Below are 22,698 nucleotides of genomic sequence, written 5' to 3'. Positions count from 1 at the left end.
ATTTAGCCCTTTGATGGCACAGGAAATTCCTGCCAGAATGTCTAACATCTGCCTGCATTTCTATCTTTGCAGGATGTCTATCATCTTCTCTTCCATGACAATTTTTTCAGCTGCAGAAAGTTCACTGCTTCGGTTGCACACTTGATTCTCCTGCAAGAGCCTGTGCTGGTCACCTGCCTCACATGTGCCAGCATTTTGGAAGATGTCCTTCTTTCCTGCCACTGACCTCATGCCATTTGTTTTGTTGTTTACATCAAGGAACCTTCTGTGAGTGTACATTGCTGGTATGTCTCAGCTTTGATACCACAAGCTGTATCAGACTTATCAGCACTTATTTCAAACCTGCACTTCTTGATAGTCCCAGAAACCAGCAAGCCATGAGACACCAACACCTGTGGGTCAGTCTAACCAAGTGTTATGTTAAAAATCCACATGCTGTAATTAGCACACGTGATTATGATTATGGTTATGTGGATTTTATTCTTGCTAGTTAATATTTATGCTTGGCTAATGGTCAGGGACTTTGGTCAGAATTGGAAAAGCAGGCTAGATCTGTACAGGGAAGGATGTGCAATGTCCTCCCACACTCTCAGAGCACCCGAGCAGAAGTTGCCTCAGAGTTCCCCTGTGCTATGTGAATAACTCTGAGAGGGCTAAGGATCTGACCTGGCCACAGGCTTTTTTTTCTGGTTAATTTCAGAAAGAGCCTGGTTCGTGCATAATCCAGTAGAGAATTCACATTGGTAACTCATGTCAATGACTTCCAGCTACAATGTATGCAATTTTGTATTGCATTTCCATTTTTCTTTATCCTATTCCCAGTTCCATGTATGACTTTCCGAGCTGGTGCATTCCCCCAGCCCACCCCAGGCTGCTCCATGACCTAAGAAATGCTTTTTAGGCCTCAGCCTTGATGAACTGCACCTGGGCTGAGCTCCTCCTGAGCTTATCAGAAACTGTTCCCAGGAGCTAGTCCTGTCTAATGAGCTCCTGTTTTTTAATGAACTGCCTTGGAAGATTATTTTTCTTGCCTGAATAACAACACAAGTGCAATAATATTTTTGCTATTGAACCTTCAAAGAAAGTTACTGACCCAAATTGCAGCCAGATGGAAAATTTCTGTGACTAAAGCCAACTCTCTTGTAGCCCCATAAACAGCAGCCCAAAGTGAGACCCTTTGAGTTCTCGGGGACTGCAGTGAGTGGCAGATCCCTCTGAGTGGGGCCTCTCAGAGCCAGCAAACACTCGAATTTGCTCTACTTAGAGGGCTGGCAAACATCAGCAGATCCTGGGCTGACCCTCACTCCTCTAGGCTCAACCCTCTGCCCATTTAGAAGATGCAAAGTCATCCAGAGTGGGAACTTCACTGAATAGGAGGGGAATTTTTCCCAGATACCTTGCAGATACCCTTTTGGTCTGTGTGCCTGCAAGCAGATATGCTGCAGCTAATAGATTATGGATGTGGCTCCCCTGGATTCTTAAGCACTTAAGATTTATAAGAAAGGCTTGTAAGAGAGTTACTCTTGTGGTGTAGTGAAGTCCATATGAATCCATCATTAAATTGTTTAATTTCAACTAATGTTGTTTAACATTTAGGCATTAACTGTCAACCAAGACTGGGTATCAGTTTAGCAAGGGGGTCTACTCTGAACCTTTTGTATCTATAGGAAAGTCTTCCTTACTCCTTTTTATCTTTACCCTTTCCCACTCTTGTCCCTGTCTTCCCCAGCTAAGCCCATTGCCCCTTGGATAATTTTTTATTTTGGTCGTGGATTGATTGATTTTAGATTTTCTTTTTCTCCCTGTGAGCCTTTTCCTTCTGCAAGAAAGCTCCAAAGTCAATAGTTACAGCAGCTGCACCCTAACTTTTATGACATTCAGAGCAATGTGAGTTTGTTCACTTCCATGTTTCAGAGTGCCTGAACTATAATTTTATTTTCTGGAAGGATTCTGTCAAGCAACTTTTAAAGCTTTTGTAGTGCAGCATCTGGTTCACAGACAATAATCAGCAATGGCATTGAAAATTTTTGCATACAAACACCTTTTTATTTAAGCTATAGCTGAGTTTCTACAGTTTACCTCAACTCATAAAATGATTTAATCATTCTTTTGATCTCTGTGAACCCTGGTAAAAGTTTCTTACATTTAATTTCTGATCCCAACTTTTAAAATTAAATCAATAACACTTTGTTCAATGAGAAACTTTTAAATGCAGGCATAGCTCTAAGCTTGGGAATAGTCTAATTGACTTCAAAGGAATTAAAAGGTGCTTAAGCACCTTGCTGAATTAATAACTAATTGCATTATAACTTCAGGAACAAACTTAATTTAACTTGAAAGTTCAGTATAGTTTATTTAAACTTCCAGTTACAGATGGAATGTTCAGGTCTGTATGAATAAACACTGTGGCATATCAGAAATTGCAAATTAAAACTTGTGTGAAGGAAAGAAGACTAGCTCAAGAGATACAGGAAGAAGCTAGTCTAACACAATTTCAAAAGCTTATCCAAAAAAATTGATGTTCTTTCCTTTATTCTTGCAAGCTGAAAGATTATAAGAACTGACAGTATAAAATTACAAAGATAGGAGAAATGAATGAACTACTGGAAGGGAATGAAGGGTCTATTCAAAAGACAGTTCCTCCTGCTTTTCCTGCTGAAAAGGATTCTGTTACTTCTCATACACAGAAAATGCTGTAATTTTTCTCTTCTGCAATATTATGTGCAGAAGAAACAACCAAAAAACAGTTTTGATGGTACTTGAACATATTTCAAGAAGTCTTGCAGTGTGCTATGAATAGAAATACATTTGTTAACTGAGGGAGAGAAACAAGACATTTTTTCTTTGCCAAACCCAGATAAAATATAACCAAATTGCTGGACTGGTGAGATTATATACTGTCCTCCTTCCTTGCTCCCAGGGACAATGGAAATTTTCTTCTAGTGTAAAAGCTTTCTTTTTTGGATGAAAGCATTATGAAAGATGTTGTTATTTTTTAAAATCCATTAAAAAAAAAAGAAGACTTTAATAGAAAATTTTAAACTGTTTTAATAGGACTGTGCTTTTAATTCATGTGAATGCTTAAGGAATGCTTAAATGTGAATTTTCCCTTCAAATAAACATTTGCAGACCCACATCTTTTGGTTCAGAATACACTAATACTCCTTGCATACTCATTTTGAGAAATAACCGTTTAAAACAAAGGGAAGATAATTCATCTAATTTCAAATGGCATGATCACAGGGCAGTAAGGCTTGGGCTAATTTAATCGTTTTGATGAGCTAACATCCAAGACAAATATGGTTATAAGAAAGAGCAAAGCTGAGTTTCCAGCCACTAAGTTGACTAAATTATTATTCATCACTGTTGCAAATACAGCACATCCTTCCTGTGTAGTTGAAGTCACCTGCTGTCTGAATGCAGCTATCAAAGTCATGTGTTATTATGATACATGGTGCAGTAAGCTGGAAGATTTTCCACGTAAATCAAAACAGCTAGAGATTTGCAAGCAAGCCTAGTTTACATCAAGGTCTCAATTTGCAAGAAATAAAATTATAAATATGTCTTTTTACCCTCTTGAAATGTTCCTAAAAGCAACTGGAGGAAAATAGTTTTCCATTACTGAAGACGAAGTGTGTGGACTGCTGAATGTGGGTGGCAGAAGGCATCTAGGAAAGGGCAAAAGTCTCTTAAAGCATCACTTTGTCATGATCAGAACCTACCTGTGTATCCTGCAAAGGGCAGATAAGACAGGCCTGCCAGGCTCCTTGTGTCTCTGAGGAATCTCTTTGTGAAGACTCTTCTTGTGTAACCACCTCACCTGCTGCAGACACCTTATATATGTTTCTTTTCTGCAGAAATGAATCCCAGTATTTTTGCTCAGATAAGTTGCTGCCAGCTGAATAAAAGGAAGGGCTATTATCCATCTGAGTTGATGGAGCTGACATTTTCTGTGCTGTAGAAGCTCCTCTTTGCTTCTCAGGGCTAAGTGAATTACATTGTGAGACTTAACAAGCAGATGATCTAGTTAGAGTATTTATGGGGCTTCCATTAACCCAGGCTTCCCATACAAGAACTTGAACCACTCCCTTGTAAGCAGGGAATATCCTTAATCTGGAATCAGTGGGGCACTGGGGGTGTGCAGCTCTGCCTCAGCTCCCTGGGTCACCCTGGAGCACGCCTGGATGGGGACAGGCTCCTGCCTTAGCCCCCACCATGGGGAGAGCTCCCTTTTCCCTCCACAACAGGGCTCACACAGAATTCCTGTCACATCCCAGAGGACCTGGGCAGATGACAAAAGAGCAGGATTAAGGGTGAAACCCCAAATGTAATAGAAAGGCTTTGCAAAAAATGGTTTGGGGATAAACCTAGGCAGTGTACTCAGAGTCCCACTGTCTGAGGATGTATTTGCAAGGCTTGTTAGGAGCTCTGGGTTTGAACACTACTCTGCTTGCTCTGAACTTCTTTAGTCTCTTAAATCTTAGACTACAATACCCAGCTTGGGTCCTTTCTGAGCCCCTAGAAATGGTGTGTCACAAAGCCACATTTCAGGCTTGTCTCACAAACAGCAACAGTGATTTTCTATCATAAAACCAGCTGTTAAGACCTGATGCTGAGGTCAGAACTTGGGAAATACAGGCTGCTTCAAGAAAGATATTGGGGACTTCAGCCTCTTAAAAGCTGCAGAGAATACCAAACAAGGATCAGAGATCTTCAGGACATTGCAGAATAGGAAGAGAGGCTCAGTACTGAGACCAAGTCACAAATAACCTGTGCAACACCACAACTTGTCCATCTGGGACTCCACAGGTAAACAGTAATCTCTCCTTGTGGTAGTTAAGGACTTTTTAAAAATTTGTTTGCTTTTTGTGTTTATCCACAACCATCTTTTACTGTATATCTGAAAAATTGATTTAAGACTGGTTTCACTTTCTGAAAACATCTTTTCATGAAACAAATATATTTTTGAGAGAGGAAAAAATGTTCTGCAAACATCCTTTGGAAACGGAGATGTGCAAAGCGTTTATTCTTTCTAAAAAATGGAATGAAAAGTGTGGATGGACTTTTAACCCCCTTCAGGACTGAAACACTGTGGAAACCATATGGGAAACTTATTCAATAGAATATCTATGGATAAATGAAAGAATTGAGTTTTTGAAGCTTCTTATTCTTAACACTAAATTCCATTTCACAAGGCATACGCACATGCATCTCTAAAGTATTACCCAAAAAATCCTCTTAACACTGCAACAGCTTTCATCTCTCTGCTTTCTGCAAAGACTAATCCATACCTATAGAAACAAGGGACCTTTTGTTCAGCTCCATTCTTAGGACATTTTTGTTACATTTTTCTTCTGTAGAAGCATAACAGAGTAAAGGCTTATATGGACCCAAGGAGGCAAATACAAAGGCAGGCTTACATTCAATGTGTGAATCTTGACTCAAAGGAGGATTGGATAGGCATGAGGATATTATCCATCTGTAGTTAATACATTTCTTTCTATGATAATGTGTTTGTGGCTCTGATTATCTGCTTGGGCTGGCCCTAGAATCACAATGATGGAATAAATTGAATCCAGAGTAGTAGTGTTAAGTCACATCAATATTAGTAAATTGAATATTTCCAGGGCCAATTTCTGCTACCAAGGTCAGCTAGCATAGACTGGCCCCAAATTCAGTTGTATTTCTTTCCCTTCAGAGCAAGGTGTCTGCACCAATAGTGATTGCTGGGACCAGTTTCCAGCCCTGCTAACCACCCACCTGCACTGGGATTTGAGCCAGTAGCACTTAACTGTGGGACAGAACTGCCCCAGGGACCATCCTGGGCTCCCAAGAAGAAATGCCAAAATGCAGCATCTGAGAGTGCTCCTGGTCTGGTGTCATTTATGTCTCTGTATCTGCTTATGATCGACTGCACACCTGTGCCTGGGAAAGGAGCTGAGGACAAAGCTCTTGTTGCTGTGTGTGTGTGACACAGACTTATTGTGCCAACTGGGGCAGATCCCTGGGAACTTTTTCTTTCCTTCCTACTGCTGTTTCTTTCAGTACAGTGTGTATTATCTCACAGGAATCATGGTTCTGGCTGCTGTTAGGCTTAAAGATAGTCAGGCAACCAGGAGGAAAGATTACAGGGACCACTGATACTCAGATTAAAATGCTTCAAGCCAGTATCCTTATCAAGGATTTTTGGTGCATGTTTCCTGTTCATTTCAGTGCCCTACCAGGCAAATTTGTCTGGAGTGTGGGATTTTCCACAGCTCATTTACAGGATGTTTAATTCGCTGGTGAGCTGAACACCACCCCATCTGTGCCAGCCCACAGAGCAGAAGGGCTGGGATAGCCCCCAGCTACAGAGCCCAGCTCACAGCACAATGTCATTCATCTCATTCCCAAGCTCCTGGCTCACATGCCTGGCCTGCCAGCTGACTCAGAGGCTTGCACACATGTGCCTATTAAAACCAGAGCAAACTGGTCATCTCCAGCTCATTATAGCTTAGTTTCATATGTTTGTTTTTCCTCATGGCAGATTTCTGTCTCAGATCCAGAACCTGCCTGCAGTCAGTGGCCAGTGCTGACAGAGCAGAGACCATTTTCCCCAGAAGACTTATGTGTGGAAATTGGTGATTGTTTTTTTTTTTTTATTGCGCTCCAAAAGCTCCATGAATACTTCAGCTATCTTATTCCCAGGTGTCTTCTTCCTTCATCACTGAAATTCAGGTTGCATCCTCCTTGCTTGGGGATCACTCTTTTGTTACACGCCACCTCATACACTGATGCCTTGAACCCAATCATGTCTCTTGCTGCAACTGCAAGATAAATAATATTTATATTTTACTCTTTCAGGACTTAGACTTTTATTATTTGTGATATGTTTTATACTCAGTTGTAGCTTTAATATTTTGATGTTTGAAAATTATCAAAACTTTGGAGATGCAATTACTTTGTGCATATCCTGTGTGTCACAGTCACATAAATAAAATTATTTTTATTAAACTTAACCTTGGCTTAAATACATCCTGGATAAAGGTCATCTCAGAAGCATGTATTCATTCCATGCAGCAGGAACAGGAGAGAGAAGGTGCTGGCTATTTTCCCAGGTGCAAAACAAATGATGCCATAAGCCTCTGCTCTCTTCCAAAGGGGCACTGGTCTTCCTGTCAAGTCACTCCTTGCTTTCTTTGACCTTCCTTAAGTGTCTCCTTTTATTGCTCTTTTTTTTTTTCCAGCTGGAAAAACACTGGAGTAAAATCTGACCTCAATGATTCATCCAAGGCCACAAAATGAATAGGCTCTTTATGAAAAACCAAACACAAGGACACTGATCCATGTCTCTGTCCCAGTCAGATGGCTGAGGTCCTTCTGCTTGCCCCATGGCCAGCTTCAGAGGCAAACTTTTGTCCAGTGCATGCTCACATGCCTGTCTCCAAAATCCCACATGCAGCCATGTGTTCACATACAGGTAAACAATTATTCCCCTGCTTGCTGGCACACTGCTGATTTCTTCAGCCTAATGTTGGAAAATCAAAAAGTGAAGGCTAGAGAAGAATATTTTTTTTCTTTTTTGTAGATCCTGGTAAATGCCCACAGAACTTCTTTAATGTGAGGGTGACCAAGCACTGGAAGAGATTGCCCAGAGAAATTGTAGAGTCTCCCTCACTGGAGATACTCCAGAACCATCTGGACACAATCCTGTGCCATGTGCTCCAGGGTGATCCTGCTTGAGTAGGGAGGTTGGACCAGATGACCCCACTGTGTCTCCTTCCAGCCTGACCCATTCTGTGGTTCTGAGAAATGAGCTGAGCTCATGTGCAGTCACAAAGGCTGGGGACAAGTTTAGGCTGGTAAAGTTGTTGAATGCCATTTCAACAGTAACTCTTTCCTCCTGTAATGCAAGCTAATGAAACAAGAAGAACTAAGGCCAGGCCATCCCATCCCTCTCCTGTTTTCTAAAGGGCTCCTTTCCAAAATTCTGATTCTTAAAAACCATTTTCAATTTTAGTGCTACATGTGTTGTATTTGCCCAAGTATGATATAAGAATTGAGATGACTTATTAGAAATAAATTTGGTGCTAACACTAATAATACAGGAATAAAGGACACATTGAGTAAAGGAAAACCTCAGCAAAGGCTGAGGATACCCTTGCCAGGCTGCAGCCCACTTCAAGGCTCTCCCCAAGTTTATACGGCAGAAGTTACAGTGCCCCAAGGCCTTAAGCAATATCCTGGCTTCAAAAGGACACTTGAAACACTCTAAAAAGCAAGTGGTTCATTTAAAAGATGTGGTTTGAAAGACTAATTCTTCATGCATTAGGGACAATACTTATAGGGCCCATAGCTTTTGGCCAAGACATCTAAGTAGTTACAGATCTGGAGGAAGTGGGAGGGTAAAGCAGCATCATAATGGGTGGCTGATTATATCCATGAATTTATACTCCATGCAATGTAGATGTTTTTCTCTTAAATCTTTGTAGCAAAATGTGATTTATTACTGCAAGGCAGAGAGATAGTTCAGTCTGAGAAGTTCTGAAAAGCGAGATTTGAAAAGCTTCATTAAAGAAATGACAGGGATGGGCTGCGAGGAGGTTCCTAAGAAAACTTTGTAAGAGATTTTGCTTTCTAATATAAGTCACTATTAAAGTAAATGAGCATGAACTTTGCAAAGAAATGAGGCATTATATCCCATGAGATTTCATCTACCTGTCATTACGGTCAATGAAAGAACTTCCATTAATCAAAAAAGAGAAATATTTTCATCTAATCGCTGAGGGAACCTGAAGACCCATCATTTTTTCACATTTGGTTTAATTTATGTGCTTTTCTTTTCATCAGTCTTTTCATTACCTGTACGTCTCATTAATGCAGAGGAAACAGTTTCTGTAAAAAGAATTTTTTTCTGGCAAAAATTAAAGGTCTCCAGCTTGCTGAAAATATTAGGTTTCAAAACTGGACTTCAGTGCAATCCTCTCAATAGTGTTTTCATCATCCTCTGCATACCTGACTCAGGCTCTGAGGATCTACTTGGAAGAAATACTCAGCATGTCCAGTTGTATCAATGGTAAGTTGTGCTCCAGCCACAGGAGGTGTTTGGCTGGTATGTCCAGAAAAACAGGGATGTGGTATTTCATAAAGGATGTCCAGAGTGAATGTAGATGCCAGATTTTATTAGTAGTCTTGTACTGAGGAATAAAGATGTTGAGAACACGAATTACTGCTTTATTTCCTGCTGTCTGTGCATGCAAGTGTAGTGACAAATGCCATAGAAGAGGAAAAAGAATATTGGCCAGATGGTCACTTACCAAAAATGTGGGGCAAATAACTTTTTGTCAACTTGTTCAATGCTTTATAAAGCCACGAAAGAGATTTGTTCCAAATTAAAAATAGTGTGTTAATTTATCATTGAAGACTGAGTTCACATGTATACAAATGAGGAAGACAAATGAAAATAAAACAAGAAAATTAATATCCCTAAATCCTAAGAACTTGAATTTGCAGTCATAATGTTCGTTTAGTGCACAATTATGCATGTAAAGATTCTTGAGTGTTGAACCAATGACTTAGAAGAAAATGTGAGTCACAAGAAATTACATAAGAAGAGCTGTATTGCAAATGTATTGCTAATAAAACATTTCACTTTCTCAGACATTAGCAAGTCACTTAGATCTGTACCTCAGTGTTGACCTGTATTGAACTGTGTGTATGTGTCATGAACAACGTGCTGGGACTGCCCAGGAGATCTCCTAAAGACAAAAGCTGTCACAAAACGAATTAAAACTGTTTAGACAGTGGAAAAACAGAGCACAGTCTCAAATGCTGCTATAACGAGCAGCAAAGTACTATTTGTATGATAGCATGAACAATGGAGCCTCAGTCTTGCAATCATAAATGGAAGAATGGTTTGTTTCCAACATGAGAGATTTTTAAATGCACTCACATTCCAAGAAAAGGTGGGGGAAGCAGACATGTTCCTGTAAGATGCTCATAAACGTCAAAATCCATTGTTGAAAGTACTTAGACTCTCCCAGAATCAGTCCTGGGTTGGCAGCTCCCTTGAGGAAAATTGAGTCACTCTTTGCTATCTAGAAAATATAATTTAATGACAGTGTAAAAGACATGTCAGCTCTTGTCACTGTCACCCTTCCATCTACAGGCTTTTCACTGGGAATGCAGTAGAGTTCAGGGTTTTTTGCCTTTCCCCCCCCCCTTCTGAGGCTATTCCAAACTTGTTCTGTGTAGTTGTTCTGTGCTATTTTGAATCAGAAATACTCAGCTCAGCAGTTGGGAGCATGTTTGGCACTTGTATAAATTTATGTCACGTATTCCTTTCAAGTAAAACCACAGGAATACAGGCACAAAGATGATAGCAGACAAGGAGCTGACCAGGAGCAGTTATTAGACTGTAACTTGCCATGCTGCTGCAGGAAAAGCACAACACATTGGCTCTTTGGGAATATCACCTTTCCACTTCCCACCCCCTCCTCAAGTCCTTGCACTCATGGACATTAACTTGTGGAGAGGAGTGAAACAAAAACATCCCCATGTGCCCTGCGTGAGCTTTCTGACATACCCCAAAGTGCCAGTGGAAAAAAATATTTTAAGTTTCCTCCTTGCACTAGGTTTTAAAATGGAATTTAAGTGTGAGATTTGAGATGATGTAAAGGAAGTTACTGCTGAAGACTATGACAGAGACCTGTGACTGATGATCATCTTTCTTTTGGCTCTCACATTCTTATATTTGTGGAATGAGGAATTTGGAAATGGAACCTTAGCCAGCATAATATGTGGGATGACCAAAGGATCCAGAGCTGGTTCAGAACATTTTTGCACTGGTGAATTGTGAGCAGGAAGGACATTTGAAAGGCTGCAAGGAGATAATTCACTCAAGGAAAGCCAAACAATTTTTTTTTAAACTAACAGAAGTTACAGCTTCCAAGAAAACCACAAAATTGCTATGATAATTCATTAGAATGATCTTAAAACAAGAAAATGCTTATGTCATTGAGTTTTGCTTCCTATTCCAGCATGAATTTCTGCATGAAGTTCTAGACAGACTAACTGGGGGGGCCTTAATTTTGTCTGCCAAACTAGAGTTTGCTGAAAGATGGTCTTATCTGAATATTTCCAGTGAGTTTAGTTTGCAACCACAAAGCATCATGAGTAACTTCATTAGAGCACTGACATTCCTCTTAAGGTTCAGCCTAATCCTGTACCTACCATGGGGATTTTGCCCAGGGGAAAGAGAAAACAGGGTAAGCATATGTAAGTCCCAACAAACACTTTCCCAGTCATTGCCTATTTCAGAGAGTTTAAGCCTAACGTGCTTTGTGTATTCATAATCTCTAAAGGATATTTTCCTTGTCCTTGTCCTGTCTGCCCTGAAACCCATCTAAGCTCTTTGCATCTGCATAACCCTTTAACTATTACTTACACGAATCTACCACCCATTGTTAACAAAACATACCCGTTTTGAACAGTTCCTAATGTCATTTAGTGGCCCTTAATTCTTCAAATGGAAACCTAATCAAACTTGCCTCATCAACGAGGGGCATTTTTATCAGATTCCAAATTGCCATCAGAAGCAGAAACTACTTTACAGTGCCATAATGTCCTGATGTCTCACTCTATATTCTGAGCTTTCCTCCACTGAGCTGCTTTTTCACATCTTACTGCAAAGCAGGGAAGGAAGGAAGGGAACTGTGTCCTCCTGTGACTGAGATCATGTGCTTCACTCAGTAATGTGTGTGGAGGAGAGGGAGAATTTATCTCCCCCTCTTTTTTACTGTTCTGTTTACGATCAGCCTACTTGAGTCAGTAGGAGAATTCTGAAAGAGACAGTTTCTTACTGAGAAAAGTGACTCCCAAGTAGTCAGAGTTGTGGTTAAACTGCCTCCCACACACTAAAGAGCAGCAAACCAAGCAAGCAAGCAAAACTTCTCCCTAAAAATATAGTATCTCAATGAACCAGTTATAATGCTGCCAAGCACTGGGCTGTAGAGCTGGACTGAACTGGGTGTACCCTCAACAAAGCTATGGAGAGTCTTACATTCCTGGGATGAAACTACCAACCAGATGTGTGATTATCTGCTCTCCTTTACCACATTGCAGTTTTCATTCTAGTCTCAGTTTGTTGGAAAATTTCTCCATCCCTGCCATTTGCACTGTGATATTCCACTGAAAACTATTATTAGACTGAACTGCTCAGCTCGAGCATGAGGAAACCAGTCTGGAGGGAAACTTGGAGGAACTCGTTTTGCTGCTCTGAAAAGATCACTTGGAGTGTGAGCTGAAGAGGAGAGAGGCTTTTGTGTCTCCTTCCCTCCTCCTGTGTGACCTTTCAGCCAGAGGAGACAGACAGACAGCTCAGCAATTTGGCACTTGTCAACTCCCACGAGCACCTTGACAGGCTGGAGAGGTGGTATCCAAAACTGACACCTGAGAGAGCGAGGTCTTGAAGGAAATGAATCAGGGTGGGAAGCAGTGGAGGGCATTCCCAGGCTCTCCAAGCTGTGTGACATCACCGGGTCCCTCCCAGCCCTGGGGCTGGCTGCAATTTCCATCACAGCTTGGGTATTGCAGGAGAAATGACAGTTCCAACTCTTCTCGAAGATGTGGGCATGCAGCTACTGTGGGAAGGAGTGCTGCTTGTGGCCTGGGAGTTGGAACTGGGTGATATTTAAGGTCCCTTCCAGCTCAAACTATTCTGTGATTCTACATCCAGAAATATTCTCTGTGATCTGCTGTGAAACCACAAAAAGATCCAGCCCAGACCCATAAGAAGGTCTGAGCACAATCTTTATGGGTGCATTTGTCTGTGATGGTAACTGGTGAGTGATCTCTCTGTCTTTATCTTAACCCATGAGGTTTCTCATCCTATTTTCTCCCCCTGTCCTTTTGAGGCAGAGTCAGTGAGTGAGTGGGAGTTTGGCCCCTCACCAAGGTTAACTGTGCACAAGTCTATAGGTTTAACTGAGCTTTTCTCAAGCCTTTGGGAGATGATAGCATCACAGAAGGTGCTCTTCCATCTGAGGGCTTTGCACATTTAAAAAATGTCAACATTATGCTCCTGATACCAGCAGAGTTGCATTCAATTGACGCCAATATGAATTCAAAATAATTCTTCAACAGTTTTATTTTCTTGCTTATGTCAGGCAGTACACAAATATGAAATGAAAATAAAATGACCAGATTGCTAACAGACTGAAACAGTGGCAGGAACAGCTTAGAATAGATGTACTGAGGAGTATTTTCACTGAAGATAATTGAGTGATGGGCCAGGTCAGTGATTTCTGCAGAAGTGGCAAATGCAAACTGCAGAAAAAGGAATATTTGGGGGTATAATTGCTGAGAAATAAACATGGAGAAGCTGTTTCTATCTAGGTAGAAACAATTTGTTTCTGTTTTCCTTACCAATCCATGTTCTATGATCAAATCTGTTGAGCAAAGGCATCTGCAACGCCAGAACATTTCCCACCATGCTTTTTGACACAGTTAGCCAAAACAGTGTGGTCTTCGGCATTTTTTCAGTTAGAAAAAACTGCTGACAGAGACAGAACCTCTTTATTTACAGAAACATGCCACAATTGTAGTGACTGTAGTAAATCCTTTTGCCAAATTCTCTCCATCACTCTGGCCCCTCCCCATCCTACCCAAGTTGTTTCTGAGTCACATAGGTTTTTTCCTCACTTTTGATGCTTTCCTTCTGGCTCGTTTTCTGCACTTGTATCACCTTTTGGCTTCTCAGAGGCTCAAAATCCTTACTGAAAAATAGAGAATTTACCCTCTTTTTTCATGCACGGTTTACAAGTGCTTTTGGGCCAATGTTTTATTTCTCTGCCTGAAGTAAAACTGCTGTCATTGTTGCTAGCAAGCTTCATAAAGATATCTTACGAAATCTTGAAATCCTTGAAAGAAGAGCAGTGTTTATACATAATCTGTATTATTGTCCTTTCCTTTCCTTTCCTTTCCTTTCCTTTCCTTTCCTTTCCTTTCCTTTCCTTTCCTTTCCTTTCCTTTCCTTTCCTTTCCTTTCCTTTCCTTTCCTTTCCTTTCCTTTCCTTTCCTTTCCTTTCCTTTCCTTTCCTTTCCTTTCCTTTCCTTTCCTTTCCTTTCCTTTCCTTTCCTTTCCTTTCCTTTCCTTTCCTTTCCTTTCCTTTCCTTTCCTTCATAGTCCTAAGGTGCACACATTAGGCATCAGAATATAATTAACTCTTATTTATTCCTCTTAACATTTCAAATATAGCTACTGCAAGAGGCTGGCATGGCTTCAAGGGCTTCAGTGATGTTATTTGTCTACCCAGGAGCACCTTTTGTCATGTTCAACATTCAAGCAGGTCCCAGGAGCCTGCACATGATCCACATAACTCAGTTGCTCACTGCTAACTGCTTTATTCAGGACAAACAGGTTTTCTCACCCACAAAAAAAAAAAAAAAAAAAAAAAAAAAAAAAAAAAAAAAAAAAAAAAAAAAAAATTATATATATATATAATTTAAAAAATTATCAACCAACAGTAATAGGACAAGAAATATCAAACTATCAAACTCACTCAAAACCAGTAGCTTACTAATTGCTCAAGTTCATGAATATACTGGAGATACTGTGGATCCTGAAAGTGAGCTTAAATTCAAAAATAAATTAGACAAAGGTTATCAGACACAAGGAGATGCCTCCAGAAGTCTCTGCCTTGTAGGTTATCAGGATACTGGAGATTAACTCTGTATTTACCTTCTTCTTCTTTACTCTGTGCTTCCCATCTCCTGCCACCATTGCCATGAAAGACTGTTGGGTGAGATGATTTTATTTGGATGCAGTGTGGTGACAATTTAGGTAATGTGAACTAACACATCTGACCCTGTAGTTACAGCAGTGCACTAAAGAGGGACACCACAAAACTCATCAATGACCATGTGATCATCTGTTTGATGGACAGTGGAAGCTTAGCTAGGAAGCAATAGACAAATAAAGGAAAGACCTCACACATGGAGTGAGTTGCCATGGAAAAGTTAAGTATTCTGGCATTAGAATATCTGTAATCCAAATCTCTCCAAGATTTCCAGTTTGCAAATGTAAAAACTGTTATTGGGAAAATATGTCCGTATCTGCAAGGCGGTATTTTCCAGCTCCTTTTTATCAGTGGCAAAAAGAAAAAAGTAAAAAAAAAATTGGTTCAGTTGCAGTCAACACTGCCATCTTAGAAATAAATGAAACTTGTTATAACCTTCTCCATTCCAGCTATATTGACATTGTTTCTGTTGACACTCCCAGAGTATATGACTGAGGTAAGGACACCCTGCCAGTACCTCCTGAGAGGTGTCCCTGGATGAGTTTAGCTTCGTGCCTGCTGTCAGGGGATCTCCAAATGACAGTCTCTGATTAACTCTACCACACTGTCATGTCCCAGCAGGATTTTCACTCACTGTCTGCCAGATGTCTTTGCAGAGTCACATTTTCATACTAGTAGCTCACCTACTAACTTCTCTATGAAATTTTAACTCTTTAAAACTTCCTTTTAATCTTTGAGCCCATCCTTTTTCAGAGGAGCAGGTGTGTTAGCCAGGGTTTCATCTTTGCTGTAATCCTGCTGTGCTAATTAATGTCCTGGTAAGTCACATTTGACACGAGGAACCTGCAGTGCACGGATCTGGGGCTCTCCTGATCTCCTCAGAGGCTTTGCTGATATTGTCCACTGTTTTTCCACAGGTCAAATGTTCATTCAGAAAATCTCAGCGTCTGTTTTGGTGCCAAGAATATGTTATATGTCTCTGTGAAACACCTTAAGTGCATAGCACAGTCCAGCTCACAGTATCTCCCAAAAAGCCTGCGTGTGTTCTCAAAAATGTATGTTCTGTTTTTCCTGGGGAACTTGCCAGAACTCTGCTGATGCACCACGTGTAGAAAAATATTTGACTTCAGCCTTGTCTCCTGGAATTCATCCCCAGGTAGGGAGGAAAAAGTGACTCCTTGTTATAAGCATATATATATTTTGGGGGGTTTGCACTGATGGGATAGTTTGCACTTGTTTATTTGGAGAGCCTTTGAACTGTCTAGTCAGTCATCAGTGATTTCACCAGCTTTGCTGATGTTAATTTTTTCAACTGTTGTTGGTCTTACAGCAATAAACCTTTTAATCTCCTCTTTCAGGCTCTGCTTGTGGACAAGAGCTGCAATAATAAGTTTAACAGGTGGGATGGCTGAGGTCTTCCAGTGGAGCTCTGTACTCTGTCGGCAGCTTGTTTACCCAAGGATGCTTCTTCAGAGCCATTGGTCCCTTGGCCTTCCAGAGGATGAAACAAAGCACATCTTATGTTTCTTGCCTCTGTGATTTCTATACAAACTCCCCTAGTGGGAAATGAGTTTACTGCTGTATAACCTAAGCTTAACCCGTTTGTTTGCTAGAGCTTTTATCTGTCTTCTTAGTCCTGTAGCGTTACAGTTGTTTGATCTCACTTTAGGTTTTGTATCCAACTTAGAATTAACTGCCACTTGCTTTCTGGTGTGAAACACCTCACTCCCCACACTTCTTATGGACAGTCTTGTGATGGATTATGTCCAAGTTAAAGAAAAACTATCAAAATCATCAATCTTCTTCAATCATCTACTGTAAGAACAAGTCTAATCTTGCAAACTCTGAGGGAAATCACAAGAGGTTCATGCATATGAAGACAAAGGACCATCCCATCATATTCCTGGATTCTTTCTCTGGATCTATCAAAGCAAGAACTAACTAAACAGATTATGTTCATGTCAATTATGTGTCAGCATTTGATGCCACACTGAATGGATGAAGAGACCATGTGAGAAGTACTTAAGGAGAGGTGAACTTGACCTCAGCAACAAGAGCACCAACAATAAGAGAACTGGAAGTGGATGTGACAAAGGAAACAAAAGAAGCTGTCATGACTGTGCACCTTTACAGAGACTCTGTTGATAGCCTATGCACCAGAAGTCCTCCTTCAAGCACTAATACAAAGAGGCAGCTTTGAAGGGAAAAGCAGGTGACAGAGACAAAAGGGATCAAAAGTGACATCTAAGTGACAAGAAAAGCTGAAATGTTGTGTGGAGACATTTTAAGGCATCAAGAAATGGAGTCAGATTTGAAGTGGCAAACAAACCTGAAACACATGTAGATGGTTTTCAAGTGGCATGCATAAGTGAGGAAGTGAACATGCAAGCTTAGGGTGTCAAGCAGAACTGAAACAGCTAAAATAGCCTAAGCTGGAGGAAAGCAGTATTTTTGTTGAAAAATTCCTGCAAAAGCATCTTGCTACCTGACATAAGATCTGTGTCCATTCATCTGGCAGGTCAGAGGGTGTCCAGGGAATCCTAGGAACAGCACATACTTCATGCTGGCAGATGGAGTCCTGCAGTAGTTGAACTTGTATGACCCTGGATAAAGAAATGTGAATTGCAGAATAACAAGGAAAAAGTAACACCTATTTAAATATTATACTTAGATATTACACTTCTGTTTGACTATGTGCACCCTCCTGAGTCACTGACAACTTGAATGAAGGGCTGGGGTCAGACCCTGGCCAAGACATCCTGGAAGAGATTTGTTGTGCATGCCTTTCCAAGCTTATTTTCTTCTTACCTCTAAAGCAAAGTGATCATTTTTTCAAGTATCTGGACTGCCTATTTCAACCTTTAAGTCTTGGTGAAATTCTGGTGTGACTTCCCCCCACTCCCCCGCCCCTTCCTTTTTTTTTTCCAAAGAAACCCAATAGTTTTGTGGTCAAGAGACCTGACAGCTGAGTCACATTCTGATCATGTTGGTGCCATTTGACCTGACCAGCCAGACAATATAACTGCCTACATTTTCAGAGTTTTATGTTACAGGAGGCATTTTGTTGCCCCATTCTTTCCACTCTAGATATTTTATTTGAACCACTCAGAGTCAAAAAAGGCTGATGTTCCTAAGGTCTGCCTCATGCCTTGTCTAACTGATGTCTTGATGCAGAACTGATCTCAGGTAACTCTTTCCAGATCACCCATGATGCCAAGAAAACAGATGAATGTCTTTTAGGCTGGAGAACCTTTCTAACAAATATTTATTGGGGTGTCAAGCTGTGAAACTGCACAGCTTTTCAGGTTGTATGTAGTTTATTTTGTGATCAGGCCAAGAGAAAAGCAGTTTTGGAAACATTAGGAGCTTTCAGTTGTACTTGCATCTGTCTTCCTGCAGAGCCTTCTGCTAATGCATCTTTTTCTTTCTATGCCTGTGTGGGTTTCCTCAAAGGGAATGAAGTCAGTTATTGCATTGGGGTGTTCATTTGGTTTGTTTTCCATCATGAAATTTATAGATGCACACAGGAGAGTTGAAGGCAGAACTGAGTAAAGAAAATTCACTGCTAAGTTTCTCTCATAACTAGACTGGACAAGCTGCACACATCCCATTCCATCATCTTTCCTCTCTGTATTATTTTATGAAAACAAGCAATGTCACTGTTATGAAAAGTCTTTGGGATTGGAACTGGAAAACAGGACAGCAGTCATTGAGAATCGGTTTATTCTGATATGTGAGACACCATGAAAGCACTGCCCAATAGTTACCCAGCAGCTTTTTATCTGTGGTTGATGCCTGTGTGAGGCAGGAATCAAGATTTCTACAGAACCCTCTTCCCTCTAATTTATGAAAAGTGATGGCTCTCAATGCCATTTGTTTTAATGGTTGAACAGCTCCTTTACAAGCATGAAAAAAATTATCACAGCCCAAAACTGAACCCATCACTGTAAATTTTTGAGTCATATTGAGTCCTCCATGACTAAAAGAACAATGGAGACAATGTTACCTCCCAAAGAAGAGGAATGAGAACTATATGAAAATGCCTTTAGGACATAGCTTCAAAGACTGTGAGAAGACTTATTTTATAGAGAGACAGAAGATAGTGCTGAGGCCAAAATGCTCAGAGTCGCTGACTTCACTCATTAACAGTGGAATGGGGTGGGAAGGTATCCATTGATTACTTTGTAGCAAGAAAATTGAATAAAGGTATCCAGAGAAAGGGAGACTGGTTGCAAAATATTAGCACAGAGGTGGAGGGTGTTGAACCACACAAGTCCTTAGGTAAGCTATTTGAAACTTGTCGGTTTGGCTTCAAAAGGTCAAGGATTAGGCAATTGCTAAATGACAATAATTTTCTAAAGGTGCCTAATATTCCATTGCAAACAGCAGATAGGTGGCTGAAACTGGTAAATCCAGAATGTGAATACCACGAACCACAACAAACAGCAGTGATTTATAGACAGCTCTGCAGTGATTGACACAATGGCATTCAAGGTCCTTAAAATATGCTTGTTAAATTCTAGGCATATTTACCCCATTTTAGAGCTGAGTGGAAGAACTTGTGTTTCTTGCCAGCTCTGGTGTGACTTTTGTTCCTCACCAGTCCCGTATCTCTTCTCCCTACCCAAACGTCCTTTCCTTTTTCTCCTGATCAATCTGCCCATCCATACACCAAGAAGCAGAGTGGGATAAACCTTCCACAAGAACCAGCAGGCTCTGTGCAATGGTCTCTGGTGTTGGAGCCTGCCTGAGTGCCTGTCCCTGGACATGAGGAGGTACAGTCCAAATCCAACTCCTCTTCTCCAAAAGCCAAATGCTGGCAGGAGTGGAAATGCCTCCAGGCTGTGTGTTCCTGACAGTCTTTGTTGCTAAAAGTGTTCTGTGTATGAGCAGGGAGAAACATAGGCAAAGACCGAACTAAGTTCACAAGATCTTTAACTCTTCAATGGTTCCAGTGTGCAATCAGGATCTTAGGGAGGTCCCATTGCTGGGCTACTGTGCCAGGTCACAAATCTAACTAGTCACCATGTACTACAGTCTTCTTTTCACTCACAAGAAATATCCATAGACTTGTCTCAGTCCTGATGCTTCTGATGGGGGGAAGTGTCTCCAGTGACATGTAGGACAGGAATCTTATTTTCCAGTTGGTGAAATTTAAAACACTCAATGAAATTCCAATTTTTGTGTGCATGAAGGCAACACATAGGACTGGTTGAGGTATGTCTGGAAACTTCAGTGATACTTACACTATTAAACTAAACTGGTTTGTACCAGGTAATTGCTGGGCTGCTCCTTGGCACAGATTCTCTCCCTCTTCTGGGCAAGGCCTGAACACAGCTCGTGGGACAGCAGGAGCTGGGACTGTTCCCAAAAAGCAGGTTGAATGCAGCCACCTTTTTTAGTAAAGACATCCCAGCTGTTCTGACAGGAAATTTATCATGTCTCTTGGTTCAATCTACTTTGCACTATTTACAATGAAAATTAAATCTTGGGGTGCACCAGGAACCTGGAGAGAAGCCTGAACTTCTAATTTACAATTTGATTTTGTTCTCAGTGCTGCTGCTCGTAAGAGAAAGAACCCTGTAGAGTAGATGTTTCCATCTACTTGAGATCATGGGATCATGAAACCATAGAATAGCCTGGGTTGGAAGAGACTTTAAAGATCATCCAACTCCAGGCCCCCACTATGGACCAGGACACCTCCTACTAGACCACACTGTACAGAGCTTCACTCAAACTCAGAAAAAAATTCCATTTCATAAAGGTCATTGTTTTTAACGTTCTCTCAGTGAACTAAAAGAACATTTAAAATCTTTAATCTCTTTGTATTTGGGATGGCGTTTTCCTTCATTCTGTTCTTTACGTTACTGGATGCCTTGTTTTTAAAAAAAAGTGAGAATTAAGCTTTTTCAGTATCTATGCAAATGTCCTGAGCAAGGTGCTTAAACATGAAAGCACTATGCCAGTGAATGAGATGTGAAAACACTGCTTGAATTAAGTTTAGAAATCCTCATACACATTCATAACATTATTTCTTTATTGGGAATAAAGGAAGTAAAGGAGGTACATAGAAGAAGGTAGTAGGAAGGAAATGCTAAATAATGCACTAGAAATTTTCCTTTTACCTGAAAGGAAAGGATGTGGGCTTAAAAATTGAGTCACCTTAGAAAAAAAAAGGTGGGAATATACTACAGAAGGGAAAGAAAACAGGACTAGTGATTTCTTAAATGCTTTTAAGACCCAAAGGTATTGCCTGACATAATTTCTTTCCCTGAGACCCACAGTGGTTCCATTCCTTCCCATCATCGACAAAAAATTGTCCCAGACTCCCGGAGCTCCATATTCTTGGCATTAGCAGTATGTCTTATTAAACACTTGAGTCCAAACAACGTCTGGATCATATCCTCTTTGTCTGCTGTATTGCTGTTGCTACTCTCCTTCAAAGGGTATTGGCATGTGCTATTGCAGAACTTTTCAGGGAATGTAGGGAGTTAGCACCTAATTTTATCCTCTCAAAGACGATGTCACCTTTCCCATTACTAGAACAGAAGATATAATACCTGTGGAAGAAGCTGCCTGACATTTTTGTGCTCCGAAGTCTGCTTTGTTCAGTGCCCTGCAATGGTCCTGCAAGAAGTACATAATCATAAATCTGGTCTTATTAGCAATACAGAAGCATTGATCCAAGTCAGAGGCTGGATTCCAAACTCTTTAGCATCTCGAAGAGTAAATTTCTGAGACATTCTGAAATCAGCAGGTGAGTTCAACTCCAGCATCTCTCCCTCGGGTAATTAGATTCTGATAACTGCAACAAGAGTTGTATTCCATATGCTGTATCTAAAATATTCTTAAGTGTAATTTTATTATCCCTTATTAAAAAAAAAAAAAAACCAAACAAAAAACACAAAAAAACCCCATTGCTGTAAAAGAGTCTTTTTGACTACAAGATCACTGAAACTGCACTGAGCAAAGTTCATTCAGTCATGGTCTTCAGATACAGATCTAGCAAACACCTCTGACCGTTTTGTACAGAAGGTGTTGACAGCCACTCCCAATGTTTTTTGCAAACATATCAGTAGGAAGAACCATTAATTTCCTCTTATAAATCAGGTAGAGAAGGTTTTGATGTTTTACAAAAAAGCAGTCATGGAAGGAGCAAGATGAAATATTGAGCCTGATTTTACTGTGGTAAGCACAAGGTAAACTCAATAACAAGAAAACAATCTTCTCAGATTTTGTCAGCATATCCTCTTCCACTGTGTTGGTGAATATGTTTCCTTTTCTTGAGTACATGGAATAAAGTTGTCAAGTAACAGTTTTGTAGGCCTCTATTTTGTTGTTCCAGATCCACACCTCTGTAGCTTGAAAGTGACAGGATCAGCAACTTTTTTCCCCTCTTCATTTTTGCTCATTTAAGCATTTTTTTTTAAAACGTCATTTTAAAACATCATTTGAAAATTTTATTTACATTAAACAGTTTGATTAATTCTCCTAAATGCAGGAATATCTCATTTACATAGAATATAATTTTGCATTCCCTCCATTTACTGAGCTTACTATCTCAGTTATTGCTAAATTAAGTTCTTCTGCTTTTCTGAGAAGAGATTTTTGCCAACTAGCTTCTAAACCTTTAATAAATATTACCCAGTACATTCAGGTGGCTTTTCCACCCGAATCCATTAGCTTGTCTAGTGTGACACATTTTTGAATGCAGAAATAAGGGCAAGACTGGAGCTGATCAGTCCATGCCTACAAAATAGACACTGCAGCCTGCTGAAAGCACAAATGCTGATTTTTCATCAATTTACAGACTAAAGGTGAAGGCATATTAAAAAGCACCAGCAGGTAAAAATAGTAACAACTTTTTTACTTGTAGCCTGTGCCCACTTTGGCGAATGTGATTTCAGACACCACCCCTTAG

The 22,698-nt window shown here is 40.4% G+C and overlaps 1 protein-coding gene across 1 annotated transcript in view; it reads right to left on the bottom strand.

Moving 5' to 3' along the window:
* Positions 1-2,393: 2,393 nt before the first annotated feature.
* Positions 2,394-22,698, bottom strand: part of LOC148225586 (uncharacterized) — a 123,982-nt gene continuing 103,677 nt past the window's right edge. The window contains exons 5-7 of the mRNA XM_088179640.1: positions 17,263-17,380; positions 9,932-10,076; positions 2,394-6,806 (exon numbers count right to left, since the gene is read on the bottom strand). Coding sequence (XP_088035766.1) covers positions 6,673-6,806; positions 9,932-10,076; positions 17,263-17,380 — 397 coding nt within the window. The 3' untranslated portion in view covers positions 2,394-6,672. The remainder of the gene's footprint in view (positions 6,807-9,931; positions 10,077-17,262; positions 17,381-22,698) is intronic.

The sequence above is a fragment of the Sturnus vulgaris genome, chromosome 1 (assembly GCF_052056855.1).
Source record: "Sturnus vulgaris isolate bStuVul1 chromosome 1, bStuVul1.hap1, whole genome shotgun sequence".
NCBI lineage: Eukaryota > Metazoa > Chordata > Aves > Passeriformes > Sturnidae > Sturnus > Sturnus vulgaris.
The sequence above is the reverse complement of the archived record's forward strand: the minus strand, read 5'-3'. Positions and strand labels throughout refer to the sequence as shown.